Below are 20,600 nucleotides of genomic sequence, written 5' to 3'. Positions count from 1 at the left end.
CTGTAAGTTAGCTGGCATTACAAACGAAACCACAGATATCACACGGAGTTTGAACGGTTGATCCCACATCCAAACATCTCAACCACGTATTCTATAATCTATTAGTCAATGCTCCCTAAATCCAAAATTGGTCCCGGTTCCCACTCTTTTTCATTGCTATTATGTTCACGACACGCTTCTGAAATTCGTTCTCGACTTCCAGGACATACGGTTTCCTGGTTCTACCCACCAGTGAATTCATACAACCCTGGTTTTCCATTTCTTTTTCTAACCACTTTGCTTTGTAACTTCCCTTCCTTACCTTTCCAGACCAGCAGCATCTACTGTGAAAGCCGTGTGAAAGAGGTGTGAAACCCTACTGTGAAAGGGTGTGAAAGAGGAAGAAATGTTCCCCCAGGGTCTGCCCTTTCCGGCTGCCTCCTAGACAGGGACTTTGCCTTTAAGGGTTCCGGTGCTAGCAACTATGGGAAGCAGCACAATAAGGATAAAAGAGAAAAAAGCCTGGGACTTTCAGGCATTGTTCCTGAGCACTGTCTCCCCTCCTTTCCTTTCTGGGCAACCGTCTGTACTGAAAGCATTTTCCACACGGAGAGCTCTGGGCTGGAGTCTTCGCGGGGCCGCAGGATGCATCTGGCTCCCAGTAAACACCTATGAAGCCAAGGTTTTCTCTTTGTAAACCGGGAACACTAAATCCTGCCGCAAGCCACGGAGTGGGATGAAGCAAGAGTGTTAAGTCCCTACAACTCTTTCCTCCAGAAATACCTTAGGGCAGAGCCCCTCCTGTCCTATGAGAGTCTGGGCCTCGTGATGGACTCCCCACTGTCTGAGCAGAGGGAGGCGAGACTGTTTTCCACCAGGAGCAGAATATGCGGTGGGGCTGGGGGAGGATAAAACCGGGAGAGCAGCAGGGAGGAAGGCCGGCAGATGCCCAGGGAAGCGGTGGGGGGAGGGCAGGCAGCAGAGGAAGTGAGAAAGGCAGAGATCAGACCTGCGGACACCAGGCCAAGTGTGAGCGAGCACACCTGTGCACTGCGAGCGGAAGGCCGGGGGCACGTTCTGTTTCAGGTGGGAGCGCAAGCCAGGTGGGCGCAGCCTCCTGGTGGGGATTTCGAGGAGGCAGTGGGCCACCAGTCTCTGGATGGGGAGATGACCAGGGCAGGGGATGTTCTCTTCCTGACTGAGAACAGCGTCATCGTTAGTCAAACAGGTAATGCATCTACTTTTCTTAGAGCCAAGCGGAAAGCACAGAATTTACCACACTCGTTTCTGTCACAAATGGGGAAATTACAGATGGACCCAAAGGGTTGTATGTTTCATGGAAAGTGAGAGAGGGCATACTTCTTTGGGAAAATGAAGCCTATTTCTAGGTGTTACTTTTATTTCCACGATGAAGACAGCTCCGTTTAAGAAAAAGAATAAAAAGCTAAGGTCAACAAATGCTACAGTTTCGCTTTTCCAATTATTTTTGAGCAACGGATTTGTAACACTTGTCTGTGTGTTAGACCTCTTTTAAACGTGACACCTGGGGCACCTGGGTGGCTCAGCCAGGTAAGCATCTGCCTTCCGTTCAGGTCACGATCTCAAGGTAAGGGTCCAGCCCCGTCTAGGGCTCCCTGCTCAGTGGGGGTCTGCTTCTCCCTCTCTCTGCCCCTCCTGCCTCCGTTTGTGTTTCCTCTTGCTCGCTCTGTTCTCTCTCTCTAATAAGTTTTTAAAATATCTTTAAAAAATGTGACAGCTGGCAAATGAGAAACTAAAAACAAGGCTGAAGTACACAAAATATCAGAAAAATTCAAGAACACATCCCCGTTAATTTAATCAGGAAGCCAATCTACTTTGGGCTTCGTGGTGGAGGACACTGAGGGTCCCCGAGCAGCACCTCGGGCGCCACGCTCAGTTTTACGGAGACGACCAAATTTACACCTTCTGCTAGGACACCCAGCAGGGACAGGCAGCCTGTCCCGCTGTGACAGTGCTACCGGGTGACGGTGTGTACTCTGATGTGCACCAGAAGAGCTTTTAGCTTCCTGTGCCGTCCAACTCACCTGTATGAGACCGGATTCTGCACTCACGTGAGGCAAGGTGAGTCAGACAGTGCATACTGGCTGGAGGTTTCAGAGCCACCGGCCTTTATTACAAGGTAACCCATTCTGTACAAACAATTGTCAAGGAATAGATCCCGAGTTCCTGTAAACACACTGGACAGGAAACTAGCTACGTGAAACTCTTAGAATACTGCCAAACCCCAATTCCCAAACTCAAGCATTAGGCTGCTCGACTCCCATACGTGCTCCGAGGAGATGTGCACACCCGCACACAACCAACAGGACGTGACCATCAGGTCAGAGCCATACTGTTCACTGCAGCGATCCTGGGAAGCCATATGTGCTTAAGGCAGCTACACTCGATCGAAGAATCTAGCTCCCTGTGGTGGTGGCCAAATGTCAGGGGCTCTGCGGCCACACATGGGGGAGCAGCTGCTGCGTGTGCCGGGGCAAAGAGGACGTTCCCGCCGCAGTGGGCCACTGCACTGGGCGGCAGGCACCCTGACTCTCCAGGGCTCGGGGCCAGGCGCTGAGGGCTCCCCGGTGAGCGCAGGGGTGAGCAGGACGGACGGACGCTGGGCTCAGCTGCCCACCCGGCGCACTGGGCACAGGACGCAGCATCCCAACCTCTGGAACAGAGCCCCGCAGTCGGGAGGAGGGCGGCCCAGGACCACGTGGCAGCGGCAGGTAGCGGACCTTGCAGGACGGAGCTGGGAGTCACACCAGCAGCCTTCAGCCGGGACTGCCTGTCCCTGGACAGCAGGGAGCTTCTGGGGACTCCCCTTCCAACTTTTCTCTCAGGGCTGGCAGAAAGGGTTTCTATCCTTTGGTCTCTAAACTTCAAATTATTCTGATGTAAAGCTTCAAAGAAAGCAAGGCTGCCCCTCATCTGCCTCCTCACACCAGGCCCCACGCTGGGTGATGGGGCAGGACACTCCCCACACGCCCCCTTTCCTCAGGGGAGACACCGGGTCAACAGCCACTCCCAGAGGTGCTGTCAGACAACGGGGCTCCGGAACCCACACGTCTGCTCGTTGAGACTCGGGGTTTCTGAAGCTTGACATGATCGCTGTGATCAACGGTAACCAGAGTCCTCTTAATTAGCGGTTACTTTACCTCTGTCCTTCCCAGGAACTATCTGAACCACTGCTGACCAATGAGGACAGCGTTAAGCAACAAGCTCTGCCCCACAGGCTCCAGGCTGACCCCCCCCCCCCCCGCTCCCAGGCCTTGCCCCTCTGCAGCCCGTCCCCGACGGACAGCCGTCCCAGTAAGGAGACACGCTCCCGCCCCCCCGCAGGCGGCACTGCTTGCCCCCTGCAGCCTCTCCCTGACACCCAGGCTCTACCATACAGAGGACGAACGTTCCGGAGTGCCCTGGCTGCTGCCTGCAGACTCCTAGCCTGCAGCCCTGCCCCACACACGTGCACCCAAGTCCACAGGCCCCAACACAGCAGGCTGGGAGACCGGAGTGTGTTGGAAGCTTCACAGTATGTCGATTCTCAAGTCAGAGATGAATTTATTTCCCCTTTGGCACCACTTCTGAGAAGACCCTGGTCTTGTCTGCTGGCTCTGGGTGACTAATACTCTGCGGACATAATTCCTCAAAGATTTAAAGCCCAGGCCAAAGAGCAACCAAAACTGATGTGAAAACACAACTAAAATCTGCATTTCATACAGCATCCCCTTCTCACCCTTACCCCGAACCCTGAGTATCTTTAACATAAAAATACCACTGAGATATTAGCCTCTAAAATGCCTTAAGCCTCTTAAAAACTGATAAATATGGAAGTTCTCTAACCACAGTACAGACTGCTGTCCATTTCCGAATGGCAGGCTCTCCGCCCTCCCGGGTAGTAAGAAGCTGTCTTCTGGCCTGGCATAGCCCTGCGGTCCTCTCCTGTAGCCAGCCGTGACCACGTGACTACGACTCGGCCATGTCCCTCGAAGGGAAATACTATGTACACAGCTGTGTCCTTGTGGGGAGGGGAGAGAGAGAGAGGGCGCCCACTTCCTCCTCCTCTGGGAGGCTGGAAGGTCCACCAGCCACCGTAGGTCAAGGGAGGAAGGGGGCCATGCTACGGACGCAAGGAGGGCAGGACGAGAGAGGAACAGTGCCCGCGAGGGCCTGTCCTGTATGGAAGAGGAATGACCTTTGATCTAACAGTTAAGCTACTGCCGATTCAGGCCAAAGCCATCAGCACCTTCTTTATGTATGGCAGGTAACTACAGAAAGCGCTAGACTGCGATTAGAAGACAATGTAACTAACCTCAGATCATTTTAAATCATGCATTTTTTTTCTTCAAGAAATACCCACTGCTGTAACACCACATGAACGTCAGACGCGGCTCAGCGATGGGAACAGCGGGAGGCCCTGGTCCGCGCCGTGGACGGTCGCAGCAGAAAACGGACACGAGCACACAAACAACTACAGAGGACTGCATCACATGCAAAGATGATGAAAAACACATTTCTTTAAAGAGCAAACCACGTAACAAGGAAATGAGCAGAACTGGAAGGTGAAGTAACTCATGTAACTTCACAACACAAGTCAGTGGTTTAAACAAGAATCAGCAGAATGTAAAATTCTTCCTTCAACGGGTTCACAGCTTCTTTTGGTTAATCTGTCTTTGTCATGATGCAGTTGTTAGCTTGAGTATGAAACATTTTTCCTAAAACCTCTGAGCGGACTCCTGCGGCAGGTGCCTTCCTCCCCTGCCCGGCCTCTGCTCACAAAGGCGCACGCAGAGTCTCACCCACCGGCCTGCCACTCTGCTCCTGGAGGTGCGCACCCTCGGGGGGCCGCGCTCTGGGGCCGGGGCTGGGGCGTCTTCGCCACACGTCTCCCCTTTGCCTACAGAGAAGGCACACTGGTTCTACGGACGGTGAAAGACATGGACGGATTAGCTCTTTAGTTTAAAGAAAAACTACAGAAGTCCCTCCACAGTGCTTTCCCCGTTCGTAGAAGCGGCCCAGTTATCTCCAGTGTGACTCAAAAGAGTTATTCAGAAACAGTAAAGTCGAAGGGGCATCCCTCATTAGGCTATAAATAACCAAGACTGTCTTTAAGTTTTCTGACAAAAACTAGGCAATCCTGTGGACTATTTCACAATTTTTCTCCTGACTGTCAGGGAAAAGAGAAGCCTAAAATAAACTAATAGGAAACACACGATACTCTGGATTTGTGTAGAATTCTTTTCTTTACCAGAAAATATACACCTTTCTAAGTGGCCCCAAGTCACTAGCAATGCTCAGTAGCAAAGAGAAATGCTGAGGCCCTGGAGGACCCGGGCTGCCAGGTCCCTGGGGCAGGAGGTCCGGAGTCCGCTCAGCCGGGCAACCCACTCAGTGGGCACAGGTGTAAAGCCCTGGCACCAGCCTTTCCAACAGCGGTGTGCAAAGGCAGAACCGAAGGAACGGCTCCACGAATTTCTTTTTTTTTAAAGATTTTATTTATTTATTTGACAGGCAGAGATCACAAGTAGGCAGAGAGGCAGGCAGAGAGAGAGAGAGGAGGAAGGAGGCTCCCCGCTGAGCAGAGAGCCCGATGCGGGGCTCGATCCCAGGACCCTGGGATCATGACCTGAGCCGAAGGCAGAGGCTTTAACCCACTGAGCCACCCAGGTGCCCCTCCACGAATTTTTAAAGTACTGAGAAACTACCATGATGAGTCAAGAAATTGTTCATGCAGTAAAGGTCCCTTTCAAGATGTCAGAATCTGAACTTTACCACCAAAGGTACAAACAAAAGAATTTCTAAATAATATACCGTAAGAGAAAGGGAAGCTGACACCAGAAGGCAGGCTGAGCGACGAGACTGTTCACGCAGCATGGAGACAAGCAGGCAGACCTGTGTGCCTGTCCTGGCCCACGCCAAGCGCTGGGGGTCAGGAGCCTTGGGACCCCCAGCCCCAGGCACCCGCTCTGGGGTTCTGGACGGGACACCGTCTGAAGGTGTGTATGGGGGGATGGGCCTGGACCCGACAGAGGCTGCAGCTGTGCCATTCACCGTGGCTCTCCACGAAGTCCCTGGAGAGCCCTGCTTGCCCAAGCTCGGTCTACCAGCTCTGACTCAAGCTACCTGGAGGCTTGTGTGGGTCAGAGGAGGAGCCAACGGACACACTCCTGGCACATCACACACACAAGCACGTGACAAAAGGCTATTGGGAAGAACAGATCGCATCCCCAGAAATGAACTTGGAATCGAAAAGTATCAATGGTGAAATGAAACATGAGCTATGAGGTAGGACAGAGACTACTTAGGAGGGAATGAAGGGCTCAGAGGGCAAATCTAGAGAACGACACAGACACCATCACAGGAAGAAACGGATGGAAAATACGAACCAGAGTAAGAGCCACAGAGGTCCAAGTGCTGACAATTCCAGGGCCGACGGCACATACACTTTCCAGATGAAATACATGGATCCAAGCTGGGTCATGAACAAAATGCAAGCAGGAGGAACAAGCGAGATGGGAAGAGCAACGCAGCAGTCTAAAGGGACAGAGTGACCGCAGAGAAGCAGCCGCGCATCGGTCAGCAGCCGTACCGAAGGCGATCTCTCGAGCGTGGAGCAAGTACAGCGTCTGAAGGCAAAGGAGGGGGAAGGGTGGTCTGAGGCAGACACAGGGATGCGCAAGAGGTGAAGCGGTGTCTGTGCTGCCGAATCGACCGTGTCTGCGTGAGGTTACGATAACAACATCTAACACGCGGGTCTGAAATAAACAGAACCAGCACACGGCGGAACGGCGTGCGAGCCGGCAGGACGTACGGAGACGGTGTCCAGAAGAGAGGGGAAGAGAACGTTAAGATCTAAACTTGGTTAAGTTAATACAGAAGGTTCAAATGGAAGTGTAACTAGTAAAAGAACAGAAATAGTTTATAAATTTCCAAATCATGAGACAAGAAGATTTAGAATAAGAAAACCCACTAAGAAATAAACAGTAGAAGAGAAAAAAGAAAAAAAATCCACACACACACACACACACACACAGACATCCCCTACCCCAAAAAACAAAGTTTCTGGGGAAAAAAAATGACAACAAAAATAAAGACAACACAAGTCAGTCCAAATATATTGTTTATCCTAATAAATACGAATGTATTAAATCTACCATTTAGAAGAAACACGTTCTGGATTTGTGGAATCCGGCTCTATGATGCTTGTAAGAGACACGTGTAAAAGTTTAAGGATGTAATAAATTGGGAATTAATAGAAGAAAAGTAACAAAGGAAAGAACAGAAGAAGTAATACAAGCAGAGAAAATGAAAGCCGGATCAGTGCTAGCCTCCAGAAGGCAGAGTGAACTTCGGGACGAGAAGTGCTCCCAAAACAAGGAAGTGTGTGTGGTTAGGCAGCCTGAGGGTAACTGAATAATGACATGAGGTTCAAGTAACCAAGAAGATAAAAACTCTTTGTGTTTCTAGGGAAAAAAAACCCAAATACAGAGCAAACACGAACTGACCCACAGGAGGGAATGGGTCCAGCCACTCTCACAGAGGGAGACACATACCTTCTCACTTAATGACATGTCAAGAGACAAAGTACCACGAAAGGCAGACGTTAACCAGCCTGAAGAGAAAGTGCATTCCGGTCGCGGAAGCGAACACGGCAGAATGTTCCCCGAAGAGTTCAGGGGGCAGGCGGGTAACACGTACGTTCACGACACGGATCTCTCAACGTTCTCTGCGTCTGAATGTTGTTATAGTCCGTTACTGGAGGGAAATGGTCTTACACCAGCCCATTAAGACGGTCTCCACAAAAGCCAAAGAAGCTGTTAGCATAGACCACCACTACCAAGAAAACCTTTGAAGAAATATCTGCATCTTTGGAGATGAAAAAATAGAAATAACTCCACAAAAGTTTGAGAACAAACAGGTCTTGAAACTCTTTTTTATTTATTTTTTTGGAAGATTTTATTTATTTATTTGACAGACAAAGATCACAAGTAGGCAGAAAGGCAGGCAGAGAGAGAAAGGAGAAAGCAGGCTCCTTGCTGAGCAGAGAGCCCGATGTGGGGCTCGATCCCAGGACCCTGAGATCATGACCTGAGCTGAAGGCAGAGGCTTTAACCCACTGAGCCACCCAGGAGCCCCAGGTCTTGAAACTCTTAACTAAAATGAAAATAACTGGCAGATTTTACTACATTAAAAAAAAAAAAATGACATGAAAGAAAGAACAAGTCCTAGGTGAGGATGGGCCGTATAATCACAGAGGACAAAGACCAATTGGGAAGAACATACAGAACAAATACGACAAACATAGTTAATATGACAAAAACCTCTTAATATTAATAAGGAAAAACATAAATAGGTGTAAAAACTTTAAAAAAATACAGCCAAATTTAAAAAAGGAATCTGTATGGCAGCCCACATACGGGCAGGTCTTCAATATCAACAGTAATCAAGGGAAAGCAAACAAAACAAGCTGCCACTAATTGGTCACCAGGCAAGAACGCACAAGGAAACATGGTGATGCCACCTCGTGCTGTCACAGGCCAGAGCGTCCCCGCACGGACTGGTGGCGTGCAGCACGCTCCCCGACCTGACGGCGGCCACGCGCTCGCTCAGCGCCAACGGCTCCCCGAACCAGGCCGACGGGAGGCGGCAGGCTGCAGGCTCACAGACACGAGGTCCCACCGAGGCCGGCGCGGCCCTGCCGCGTGCGCACACGTGGAACGAGGGAGGACCGCAGGGCTGCGTCTGCGGACAGTGCGGCTGACGGCGGTGAGCACAGGCCCATGGGAGTCCGTCTTACCGGACGAGTCTGTCCCAGTTTTCTCAGCTAGAATGTATTACTACCTTGTAAACGAATGAAAATGACTGAAAAGGCTCAAGATTGAGTTAACAGGTGCACTCTGACATTCCTTTATATGCTTTTCTCTTACGAACACTGCGAAGTAACGCTACACAGTTTGGTTTTCAGTGCGAGGGACAAGCGCTCCTCTGGACCCGATCACAAGGGGAGCAAGGGCGGAGGCCCCTCAGGGCCCACACCGCGTCCGGCTCTCGATGTGGTCGCCTCCCTGACCCCGCACACCGAGGCAGGCACGGGCACCGCCCTCACTCTGTGGCCCTGGAAGCACACACTGGGAACGGGACACAGTGGTGGAAGGACCCACACCAGACACTGTGCGGCGAGAGGACAGGCACACAACATCCGCGGCTACACGGAAGCCCTGCTGGGGGGTGGGAGGGGTGGAGAACGGGCAGGTCGGCCCAGCACAGACCCAGGGTCGACCCGGGACTGTGAGCCTCTTAAACCCACTTCTTTTCCTTCTCTCACTTGTCTGCCTGACTTACACAGCACACCTGTACGAGAACACACAACCTCCAGACTGCACGTAACTCAGCCTGCCCCCCACACCCCCCGAGAGGGCGCAATGGCACCACCCTGCACCCATTTCTCCCATAATACAGACCCCCCGTGCGCAGTAACCCCCATATTCTCCACTTCACTGACCCCCACCCATTAGTGCCTGGGTCTGTCCTCTGCCCCCCACCTCCTAGTCCATCGCCTCAATTTCTGTATTCCCTAGAAATAAGCCAATTTTACACCAATTCTGATGCAATCCTTGTCTTTCACTTCAAATAGATCTTTTCTTTTTTAATTAAATGTATTAATGTTTTTAAGTAGATTCCACACCCAGCGTGGGGCTCCAACTCACAACCCAGAGATCGACAGCAGCAGCTGTAGCGACTGAGCCAGCCGGGGCCCCTCGTTGCAAACAGAGCTTAACCTGAAAACCCCTCTCTCCAAACATACCCCCCACCCCCACCCCGAAGGATCCCTGCTTCTGTCCTGCTGCCACGAACACGTCAGTGCGTGGCACATGAGGGTTTCATTTGGGCCCCTGCTGTCCTCTGGCTCTGTGTCCCTTTATAGTATCTACCGCACGCCTGGCTCCTTCCACCCCGTGATACCACAGCTCCTGCTGTGGCCTTGCAGGGACAGGGCAGGATACAGTTCACGGCAACAGGACAGGCTTTCACGGTGACCCAAAGGACGCCAACAGATGTTCTGGCGTCCTGTCGCTAACTGCCAGGTGACGTATCACCCAGGTCTTTCCCAGACTTCACGGAACAGCCCACCACGGGGGCTGGAACCCTCGAGATTGTCACCCCTGTCTCCCCACTGGCTGTTCATCTCCATTCCCAGATCCTTTCTCTTTAAATGGAGACAGACTACTGTAGCATAGTCTCAGCTGTCCAGAGATGTGGAAACATAGTAGAGAGGCCCACGGGTGCCCCACGCCCAGGTCCGCTCCCGCTCCCAGTCCCTATCACGCATGGCACATCAGCCACAATTCCTACCGCAACACTGACTTGTTATTCGAAACAGTCTGTATTTCATTCAAATTTCGTTACTTCTTCTGCATCATTTTGGGTTCAGAATCCAACTTCGGCACCAGGCTCCACAGGCTCTTCTTGGCTCCATCAGCTTCTCAGGTTTTCCTGGTTTTGGACCATCTTGACAGTTTGAAGGTGGTATTTTGAATAATGTCCCTTGGCTAGGAATTATCTGTGCTTCCACATGATGAGACTGGGCTTACGGGTACAGGAGAGGAAGCCACCAGAGGTGAAGTGGCCATGTGTGGCCTGTCCCTGCTCGTCTAGCTCAGGTGGTGTCGGCCGGGTCTCTTCACTGCCTGCCGACTCCCTCCCCCAACGCCGTCCTGTACAGGCCTCCACGTACAGCCCATCCTTTAAGGTGGGATTTTAAGCTCTGCCCCTTCATGGTCACATCTACATAAATTACTTTGAATTCTTCTGTAGGGGAGATCTGTCACTGCTCACGTGTTCGCTCATGTGTACGAGGAGGGCCTCCGGGTATCTGCTCTACGCTCCGGGTTCTAATCTAAAACTACTCGCTCACTTTGTAGCTCAAATGATTCCAGCTTTAGGCAGTTCAGGTGCTCTCGCCCCACGCTGACCAAGCACTTCCTCCCTTCCGGCACCAAGATGCACAGGCCCCTCCTGTACCCCCTTCCCCCCCACCCCCAGCCATCAGGCATTTTTCAAAGGAGCCCTGGTTCCTTTCACTGATGAACGACATTAGAAACCAGGCACGGGGGACCAGGGAAGATTTTAATGCTACTGGTATAAGCGATTTTAAAACATAAAATAAATCCACATTTCTCCTTCCTTTTCATTGCAAAAACATGCACGTTCCCTCAGAACTGAAAATCAACAGGCTCCAACAACTTCTTCGGCTCCCCGTCTAACAGAAACTCTTCCTGTGAGCGGAATCCCTGGTGGCCCAGGACAGAACCCAAGTCTCAGCAGCCAGCCGGCCCACAGCCCCCCAGCTCCTCACACCACTGTCCTGTTGCGGATGGCCGAGGAGTCAGCCACGGCCAAGGACCAGAGGCTCCTGGAGAGCAGTGGGCTGTTGCTGACATGGCCTTCACAATGCATGGACGGTTTGTTAGCTGCTACCTGAACTTCCGTGTCTCTGTGCCTTCAAAGTCTCATCCCTCTTCCCCGGTAGCTCCCCGCACCTGCCCACATGCTTTCTTCGAGACTTGGGGAGACCTCATCCCCCCGTGAAATCACCTCGAACATCACGAACCGTGCTCCCGACAGCCCCCCGCCCCCAGGCTCCTCTACTTCAGCCCCTGGGCACACTGTTCTACAGCCCTGCTCACCCAGCTGAGTCTCCCTGCTCGCTGGAAGCTTCCTGAGGGTGAGCGTTTTGGATCATTAATATCTGAATGCCCAGCACTCGGCTGCCAGCGGCTGGGCACACGCTCAGTAACGTCCATTAAGTGAACTAATGAGTAAAGAAACCAATGGACAAAGGAACAGATAATTGACCAAATAACCAAACAGGTAAAACTCCTCCTGTTATCCTGAGCCTCCATTTGAACTGAGGACAAGCCCAGCGTCACCCGAGATAAGATCTTTAACGATCTCCTCCATGCCAATGACACGCGTCCGAGCACCGAGTCCGGCACGACAGTTGTGAAGAGAATCTATGCCCCAGTGAGTGCTGGCAGTTTCTGTCTCGGAGGTTCGTGGCTTTCCGACTTTGACACCATCCTCTGAAGGGCAGGACTCGTTCCACGGAACGTGACTCCGGTGCGATCTGCAGCCAAAGCTGCTCCCACAGCAGAGTGGTGACAGGGACCTTTTACTTTATTTCCCGTTTACTTTACACCTCCCAAACACCACCAGGAGTTCAGTAATAGTACAGCCAGAAAAGGTAAGCGTTGCCAGATGTGCCACTATTCCTAAGGAGACTACAGCGGACCTTTGCTGGGACTTAAAGATCAACTCTCTTTTGCTGCATGAATCATCAAAACGATGCAGTATGGAACTCCTGCCTCCCCAGACATAAGCTCCAGCATGCTGATATGCGCTGATAAGACAACCTGATGGCAAACTCTAATACACAAACCAATTCCATGATACGAAAAATTTTGTTTTTCTAAACATCCTGTTCCATAAGCAACAAGTGATTCACTTATCTCCACCCGTGGAAACCCTACAGCACCGTGGACAGGGAATGTGAGGAGGAACTGACTCGGCAGTCCTGCATCCGATGCGAACTGGAAGAGAGACCTCCTCCCGACACGACTGAAGCTGGAGATGGCAGTCCGTGCTGACGCCACACGATCAGCCCAAAGGCACTCGCCAACAAGGGAAAACGTCTGCACGCGCGGTTACTGTCGTTGGAATCCTTTGCTTATAAAAACTTTCCTTCATCCAGATGCGACTGTTCTAGAAATGGCAGCGTTTTGGGTTTGGGATTTAACTTTAGGTAAACTAACACCCACGGCCTGAAGGCGGGCCTACTGCTTGGCACGCGGTGCGGCTGGGGCGGGGGGTACTTACTCCAACACTTCGTAGTTGGACTTCTTCTCCAGCGCGTTGCCTCGCATCTCCCAGTACGAGCGCCTAAAACCAGGGAAGACACACATTCACACACACGTGTAAGGGGCGTCCGCACTGCTCAGCGGACATGGCTCTGCGGCTCGGCCACAGACACCCTGCTGTGCTGTAATGCACACGAACCCGACCCCAAGCGGTGATTCCCAAGCCCCTGGGAGGCAGAGAGCAGTGAACACAGGCTCCGTCCTACTGGACGAGCTTGCTTTCTCCCTGAGTGTGAATCAGGTGTGGCTCTGTGAGGACGAGACAGACTCCAGGTGTAAGGAGCTTAGCTACGACTGCTGGCCGCTGTGCTAGTCTCTCGGTGGGAGCCTGCACGAGCAGGATGGCCGTGGGAACAGGCGAGCAGCAAGTACACGGACTCCTGCAGGGCCACCTGTCACCAAGGGCGAGTGCACGGACGTGTGACAGAATCATGAGGACAGGCTGTGCAGGGAGGAGGCAGGCTCCGGCCCGGGCAGCGCTGTCCACCCTCTGAATGTACGCCGTCTAGCCTTCCCCGCACTCCACACGACCCAGTCAAGCCAAGTCGGGCCCCGCGGGAGCCAGCTCCTCTCTCTACAGAACCTGCCACGCGTGTGCCGGATTCTCTCTGCACACACACGGTACCTGGCAGAAGGACACCTCCGGCTGGAGCTGCTTTGGGACACACAGGTAGGACACGTCGTCTCAAGTCACGTAACAGGAGGACCAGACTCCGTTTCAAACCTGTCTCTAATACTATAAATACTGGCTTTGCTTTTTAAATTTGTTTGGCTTTTTCTTTGTTCTACTCAAAATGCAAGTAGTAGATTTAGATGAGAAACTACAGAGGGCCCCCGATGGGTCCCTCAGTTTGGTTTCCTGACTTTCTCCCCATGCGGGGACCGGGGGGGTGAAGGGGGGCTGCAGGGGGAGGCCGCACCGTCCGGCTTCTCCGGCAGCCCTTCACTTCACAGTGAAGTCAGGGACACTGCATGGGACAGGGAGAGGGATGCACACAGCACGGGAGGCCCGTGTGGGAAGGAGCAGGAAAGGTACCGAGAACCCAGGGTGGTCCCCGTGCCTCTCGCCCAACACCTCGTGCTTTCTGACCCCACCTCCAGATAAGCCCGCGCAGCACTGTCTGGAGGCAGAAAGGGGCGGCCAAGGACGCTTTCTGCCTAGAGCTGAGAGGGCTCAGGGGCAGGCCAGGAACAGAAGAGACCAGCGAGGGATGACTTCCGTTACTGGGAAACAGAAGTAAGGCTGAACGTGAATTTTAATGAGTTGAGAATGACACCCTAACTGCCCTCGGGTCCTTGTAGGGTCGGGTATGTAAACAGCCTCGTGAAGTATAAAAAACTGTGACCTTGGGGGGAAATTCTAACTGTTCCGAGCATACATAATCAAACTGTGGCTAGCTTAACCAACTCATCTTAAACTAGAGCCCAGAGTAAATTTTAATTGAAATCACACCTGAAAAAGGTAAAATATTCTTCTATTCAAAGTTAAAATGCTAGCATAGAAGATAACATATGACACATGGTGACAAATAGTAACAGAATTAAGAACGATATTCTCAGATTTCCATTTCCCATAACCCTGCAACACGGCAGCCACTAGCTGTATGTGGCTATTTACGCTTCCATTTAAATGGTGTGCACTAGCGCGTTTAACTCCTCGGTCCCCACCTGTGGTGCGTGGCTAGCACCTGGGACCCCAGTGACACAGGTCACTTCCATGACCCGCAGGGGACTACCGAGGAGCGCTTTCAGACCTGCTCACACATGTGCACGCTCGTCAATCATTCCAGCTTTAAATGCAATGAAATACCATTTTAAAAGATCCTAAGATTTCTAAAAGTTACACTGACAAACCTAATTTAAAATCTCCAATTTTTACTCAAATTTTATTCAGTATTTGATGAATAATCTTTATGAGGAAAAGGAAAATACTTGGGTAATCTCCCAAACTAAAGTACACCTCAGAGCGGCCAAGCCCTCAACGCCCAGTTAGCACCTTACCGGATTTCCAGACAGCCCAGCTTCAGAGCAATGTCCTGGTCCACACGGTCAGCCACCTCTGACATGTAGTCGCTCTTGACCTGCAACAGAAGAACGGGAAGACAGTGCTGCGTTAGCAGAGCACGCGCAGAGTCGCTCGTTCCACAACTGCTTCCGGGATGTCGCTCACATCCACCAGACACTGGGCCAATAATTGTACTAGACGTTGGATATAAAAATGAGTAACACCAAGAACAGCTATGGAAATAAAATGGACTTCCTGGGAACGCATCTAATCCAAGAGCACTTAAACTTCAAGAAGCAGCAACGTCCCCTGAATCGCAAGCGGCTTTAGACACTGCGCCCTGCGCTGTCACAACGGAAAGCAAGAAGATCTCCAGTTCCAAGCGAATCCTCAGGGGATGTCTTTTCTCAACTCTAACTACAGTCCCCCCAGCATTCTTTGGACCTCCATGGCAAGGGCAAAGAAAATTTACATATTTCCAAACCCGTGTAACTCTGCAACTAACACGTCCCACCTCACCACCCCGAATGTGAGTAATCTGCAAGGTCACAACACGTGTAAAATCCAATATAACAAGGAGACTCTTGGAATGGGCACCGACCAGTGTTACAAGCGACTGATGACTCACTAAATTCTACCTCTGAAACTAGTAAGGCCCTTTATGTTAATTAAATTGAATTTGAATCGGGAAAAAAAGAGAAGACTCCAGAGGAAGTCCACAAGCACCTTCTGAGGAACGGCTGTGCTCGGTGACGGTGAGTGGCGCGCTGTCAGCTGACCTGAGAGCATGTGACCAGAAGAATACACTTCCCGAGACGAAACACAGCAGACCTCCTTCTCAAGCAGCATTAAGGGAGCAACAGGACCTGGCCACAGGGAGCGCCACTCTGAGCCACAGTTGGGGACTGTGGCCACTCCCGAGGGGGTCCGTTATCCCCCACAGCAGCACTGTGCCACGAAGACCACACTCCACTCCTGCAGTACAATTTCGGCAATACAACATTTCATGCAAACCTGTCTTGTCCCGTATTATAGAAGTACTTCAAACACCCTGGATCTTGTCTCTTAGTGCTCAAATCTGAAGTATTTACTCTCGGGCCCTTCACAGATAAGGCGTGATAACCTCTGCCCTAGAACAAAATTCCAAAGACCCTGCTCTTCAGCTACTACCTCCAAGCTGTCAGCTCACTTGCTGAAAAGACTTCTAACCCCCGATAAACTCTGTTGACCTTACACCAAGTGTGTCATCATCGTGACCTTCCCCTACAAAGACCCCCGACCTCCCAGTCTCTCATTAGCCCTTTATTTTAACTGCCTGACCAAAGCAGCGCCGGCCGAAACACGCTGGCCACCTCCCCGTGCTGACTGCTGGGCGACTAGAGAAACCCGAGTGTAGGACGAGCTCTGCTCAGGCCGGACCGCCCGTGGCCGGCTGAACTGCCCCGCCGCTCGGCAGCGCTGGCCTAGGAAGTTTGCCGACCCACTGACCCACACTTCCTCCGGCCCATTCACCACCCTCTCCCCACCGGGAGCGGGAGAGCCTTCAGAAGGGAATAGCCTCTCCAGCGCACCAAGAGGCTAGCACCCAACGCGCGCCGTACTTGCCGACTCACTCCTTTGTCTTGAGGAGGAGCGACGACCATGGCCATGGGCAACCCCATGCTATTTCTGATCTCAACATGTCCTCAAAACCTTGGCCTTATTTTCTGCATTAGCACCTAGACCTAGGCTGTTAATAACAATGGTTAACAGAATGAGTGGGCAAATGAATGAACGAATAAAGTCTTCAAATTGGGGTCTGGGTATCTCTGCAAATATCACTTTCCACATACGTAAGCAACAGTAACTTCTACTGTTTACACAGATTAGGTATTTACGACTGACTCAGTGGATCTAATTTACTCAATCCACTAAATTAAGTAAAAAGCTTTAATCCTAGAATCATTTTGTTTATACTTCAACTAGCCCTTTCTCCTATATAGCAAAAAATAGATAGAAACGTCAAAGCTAAGCTTTTGCATCCTAAAAAGGTTTATTACCGCACACAAAAATAAAGGCACAAGAGGTACAATAAGACATGTATTTCCATGAGTCAGAGAACAGCACGGTTGTTCTGACTGAACCAGTCGATCTTAGTTCACCATTCGGTTAGGACTTCAAAGAAAGCACAGCAGAATATCAATTAGCTGCTGAGTAAAATTCGTCATTACAAAATTATCTTAAAGATTAATTACAATGTTTAAGCACGTTTCACAGGTGGGAAAACGTAATCACATACTTTATTTCATTCATCAAAACCAAATGCACATTAGTTGCAAAAATGCACAGAGAGGAAATGACAACTTAATTCCTGTAGAAAACCCCATCATGAACATGACCTGAAAGCTCTAGGCGTTGTTCTCTGTCAACAGTGCACTTCTCTTGGCGCATGGTGCCGTGTCCCCACGGCCTGAAATGATCTGTGCGCCCTGCAGAGTGGACTGACCCCACACAAAGCCAGCCAACAGACCCTTGGCTCCCCACATCCCTACCCCAAGCCCTGGGCAGCCTGTGTCTGCAGAAGCACAGACGGCAAACCCCATCCACAGATGACGCTCTCCGAAACCACCACGCACGTTCGCAGACCGAAGCTGTGCTCAGGTGTCTTTCTTCAGGACTCGGAGTTCAACTACACTCCATGTTCATTTCTCTGATAAGACACTTCTGACTGCCTCTCATCTACTGACTTCCAGAGGAACTCACTGCCTTTTGTCTGTGAAATAAATGCAATTTATTGAGCATTTAAGTATATGTGGATAAAACTGCTTCAAGTAAGCACACCACGCTCCCTGGCCGGCAGACCTACGTGTATGTGACGTGTCCTGGAGTTTGCCGCACCACCGTGAGAGGACAGCACCGCCGCCCCCAACTTAAAGGCTTAGAACAAGGGGCACCTGGGTGTCTCAGTGCGTTAAGGCCTCTGCCTTCGGCTTGGGTCTGGTCCCAGGGTCCTGGGATCAAGTCCTGCATCGGGCTCTCTGCTCAGCAGGGAGCCTGCTTCCCCCTCTCTCTCTGCCTGCCTCTCTGCCTACTTGTGACCTCTGTCTGTCAAATGAATAAATAAATTCTTTAAAAAAAAAAAAAAGGCTTAGAACAAGCCTAGAGAGAATGAGGGTGACAGCAGAGGGGCTGCCTGTTATTCAAGGAGCGCCTGCCAGGGCCGAGGCCCCGCCCTGTCACAACAAGTCTTCAAGGCAGGGGTTAGTCGTCCCATTTTACACAGAAAGATCAGGGAAGTCAGGTCACCCGCGGTCACACAGCGAGTGTCGTAAGAGTGAGGGCTCAAGCACCAGTTGGCCAACCCTACAGCGTGTGGCCGTATCTCCTGCAAACTCTCCCACAGCAAAGACCACAATCTTCCTCCATAGGAAGACGACGCAGGGTAGGTGAAGAACACATCCCGCCACCCGCAGGGGCTCACGAAATAACTTCCCACACACCGCCTGCTTCGCTTGACATCATGTCACAGTCTCTCCTTATGCCACAGATAGCTACTGTACACTGTTCCCAAGTACAGCACGGGAGCACGCATCTTCTAAGAGAAGACCTCAGAGAGCTGGTGTTCGTTTTGCTTGCTGTTAAAGATTTTATTTATTTGTTTCAGAGAGAGAGAGTGTGCGAGCAGGGGAGGACTGCGGGGGAGAGAGAACCCCACGCTCCACGCTGAGCACACAGCCCGACGAGGGGCCACCTCACAACCCTGAGATCACGCCCCACGCCAAAACCAAGAGTCTGCGCTGACCATCTGAGCCGCCAGGAGTCCTGTGTTTGGTTTTTCAAATTAATCTGCATCCATGTTGATGTCAATTTCCTACTTCGAGAAACACCGTGTGTTTGGACGTCCTTCTGTGGCAAGAACTGTTTATATTCATGAGGTTTTTTCTTCTTACTCTGTGAGAGAATCAAACAACCCAAGTTCTATAAATCCTCCTAGTGAGTGACTAAGCTTTAAGGCTGGTTCTGGGGGTCCCACGCCCAGAGTGAACCTACCAGTGTGAGAGTCTGTCCAAGTCCATGAGGTGGGCTGAAGGCAAATGTATAATGCCTTCCCGTTTCTAAAGTCTTTCATACAGAGGGATGACCAAGAAATGTGTCGAACAGAGCAAGTATGCAAGGTTTACCTACATCCTCAATACCATGAGTACTTCTTGAAGTATACAGAAGTGACAAAAGAAGAAGAAAGGTCCATTACGCAATCTATCAAATAAGTACAGAAAATACACCTTCGAATAAGTCAGACTTGGACCCATATGTATTTTACCTTTTTGGGGGAAAAATGACAACTGACAATTCCCACACTGAAAATGTCAGGTATTCAAGACAGCATGGTACTGGCACGAAAACACACATAGACCAACAGAACAGAGTAGAGAGTCCAGATACGGACCCTCAACTCTATGGTCAAATAGATCTTCAACACAGCAGGAGAAAATATCCTGTGGAAAAAAGACAGTCTCTTTAATAAATGGTGCTGGAAAAATTGGACAGCTATGTATAGAAGAATGAAACATGACCATTCTCTTACACTGTACACTAAGATAAACTCGAAATGGAAAAAAGACCTCAACATGAGGCAGGAATCCATCAGAATCCTAGAGGAGAACATAGACAGTAACCTCTTCGACATCGGCCACAGCAACTTCTTTCAAGACCTGTCTCCAAAGGCAAAGGAAACAAAAGCAAAAATGAACTTTTAGGACTTCCTCAAGCTCAACAGTTTCTGCACAGCAAAGGAAACAGTCAACAAAACAAAGAGGCAACCCACGGAATGGGAGAAGATATTCAAAAATGACACTACAGACAAAGGGCTGATATCCAAGATCTATAAAGAACTCCTCAAACTCAACACACACAAAACAGATAATCATGTCAAAAAATGGGCAGAAGACATGAACAGACACTTCTCCAAAGAAGACATACAAATGGCTAACAGACACATGAAAAAATGTTCATCATCACTAGCCATCAGGGAGATTCAAATTAAAACCACATTGAGATACCACCTTATACCAGTTAGAACGGCCAAAATTAGCAAGACAGGAAACAATGTGTACTGGAGAGGATGTGGAGAAAGGAGAATCCTCTTACACTGTTGGTGGGAATGCAAGTTGGTGCGGCCACTTTGGAGGACTGTGTGGAGATTCCTTAAGAAATTAAAAACAGAGCTTCCCTATGGCCCTGCAATTGCACTACTGGGTATTTACCCCAAAGATACAGATGTAGTGAAAAGAAGGGCCCTCTGCACCCCAATGTTCATAGCAGCAATGAACATGGTCACCAAACTGTGGAGAGAACCAAGATGTCCTTCAGCGGACGAACGGATAAAGAAGATGTGGTCCATATACACTATGGAATATTACACAGCCATCAGAAAGGACAAATACCCAACTTTTGTATCAACATGGATGGGACTGGAGGAGATTACACTGAGTGAAATAAGTCAAGCAGAGAGAGTCAATTATCATAAGGTTTCACTTACTTATGGAGAATAAGGAATAATATGGAGGACATTAGGAGAAGGAAAAGAAAAGTGAATTGGGGGAAATTGGAGGGGGAGAGGAAGCATGAGAGACTGTGAACTCTGAGAAACAAACTGAGGGTTTTGGAGTGGGGGGATGGGTAAGCCTGGTGGTGGGTAT

At 50.6% G+C, this 20,600-nt stretch overlaps 1 protein-coding gene across 49 annotated transcripts in view; it reads right to left on the bottom strand.

The window, feature by feature from the left end:
• The window catches only part of PTK2 (protein tyrosine kinase 2), a 247,100-nt gene that overhangs the window by 114,129 nt on the left and 112,371 nt on the right, over positions 1-20,600 (bottom strand). For all 49 annotated transcript variants that reach the window (XM_082720640.1, XM_082720644.1, XM_082720642.1 and 46 more), the window contains 2 exons: positions 14,919-14,998; positions 12,877-12,939 (listed from right to left, as the gene is read on the bottom strand). In XM_082720640.1, coding sequence (XP_082576766.1) covers positions 12,877-12,939; positions 14,919-14,998 — 143 coding nt within the window. The remainder of the gene's footprint in view (positions 1-12,876; positions 12,940-14,918; positions 14,999-20,600) is intronic.

The sequence above is a fragment of the Mustela nivalis genome, assembly GCF_964662115.1.
Source record: "Mustela nivalis genome assembly, chromosome: 2".
Classification (NCBI taxonomy): domain Eukaryota; kingdom Metazoa; phylum Chordata; class Mammalia; order Carnivora; family Mustelidae; genus Mustela; species Mustela nivalis.
This window is presented reverse-complemented; position numbering and strand designations above follow the sequence as displayed.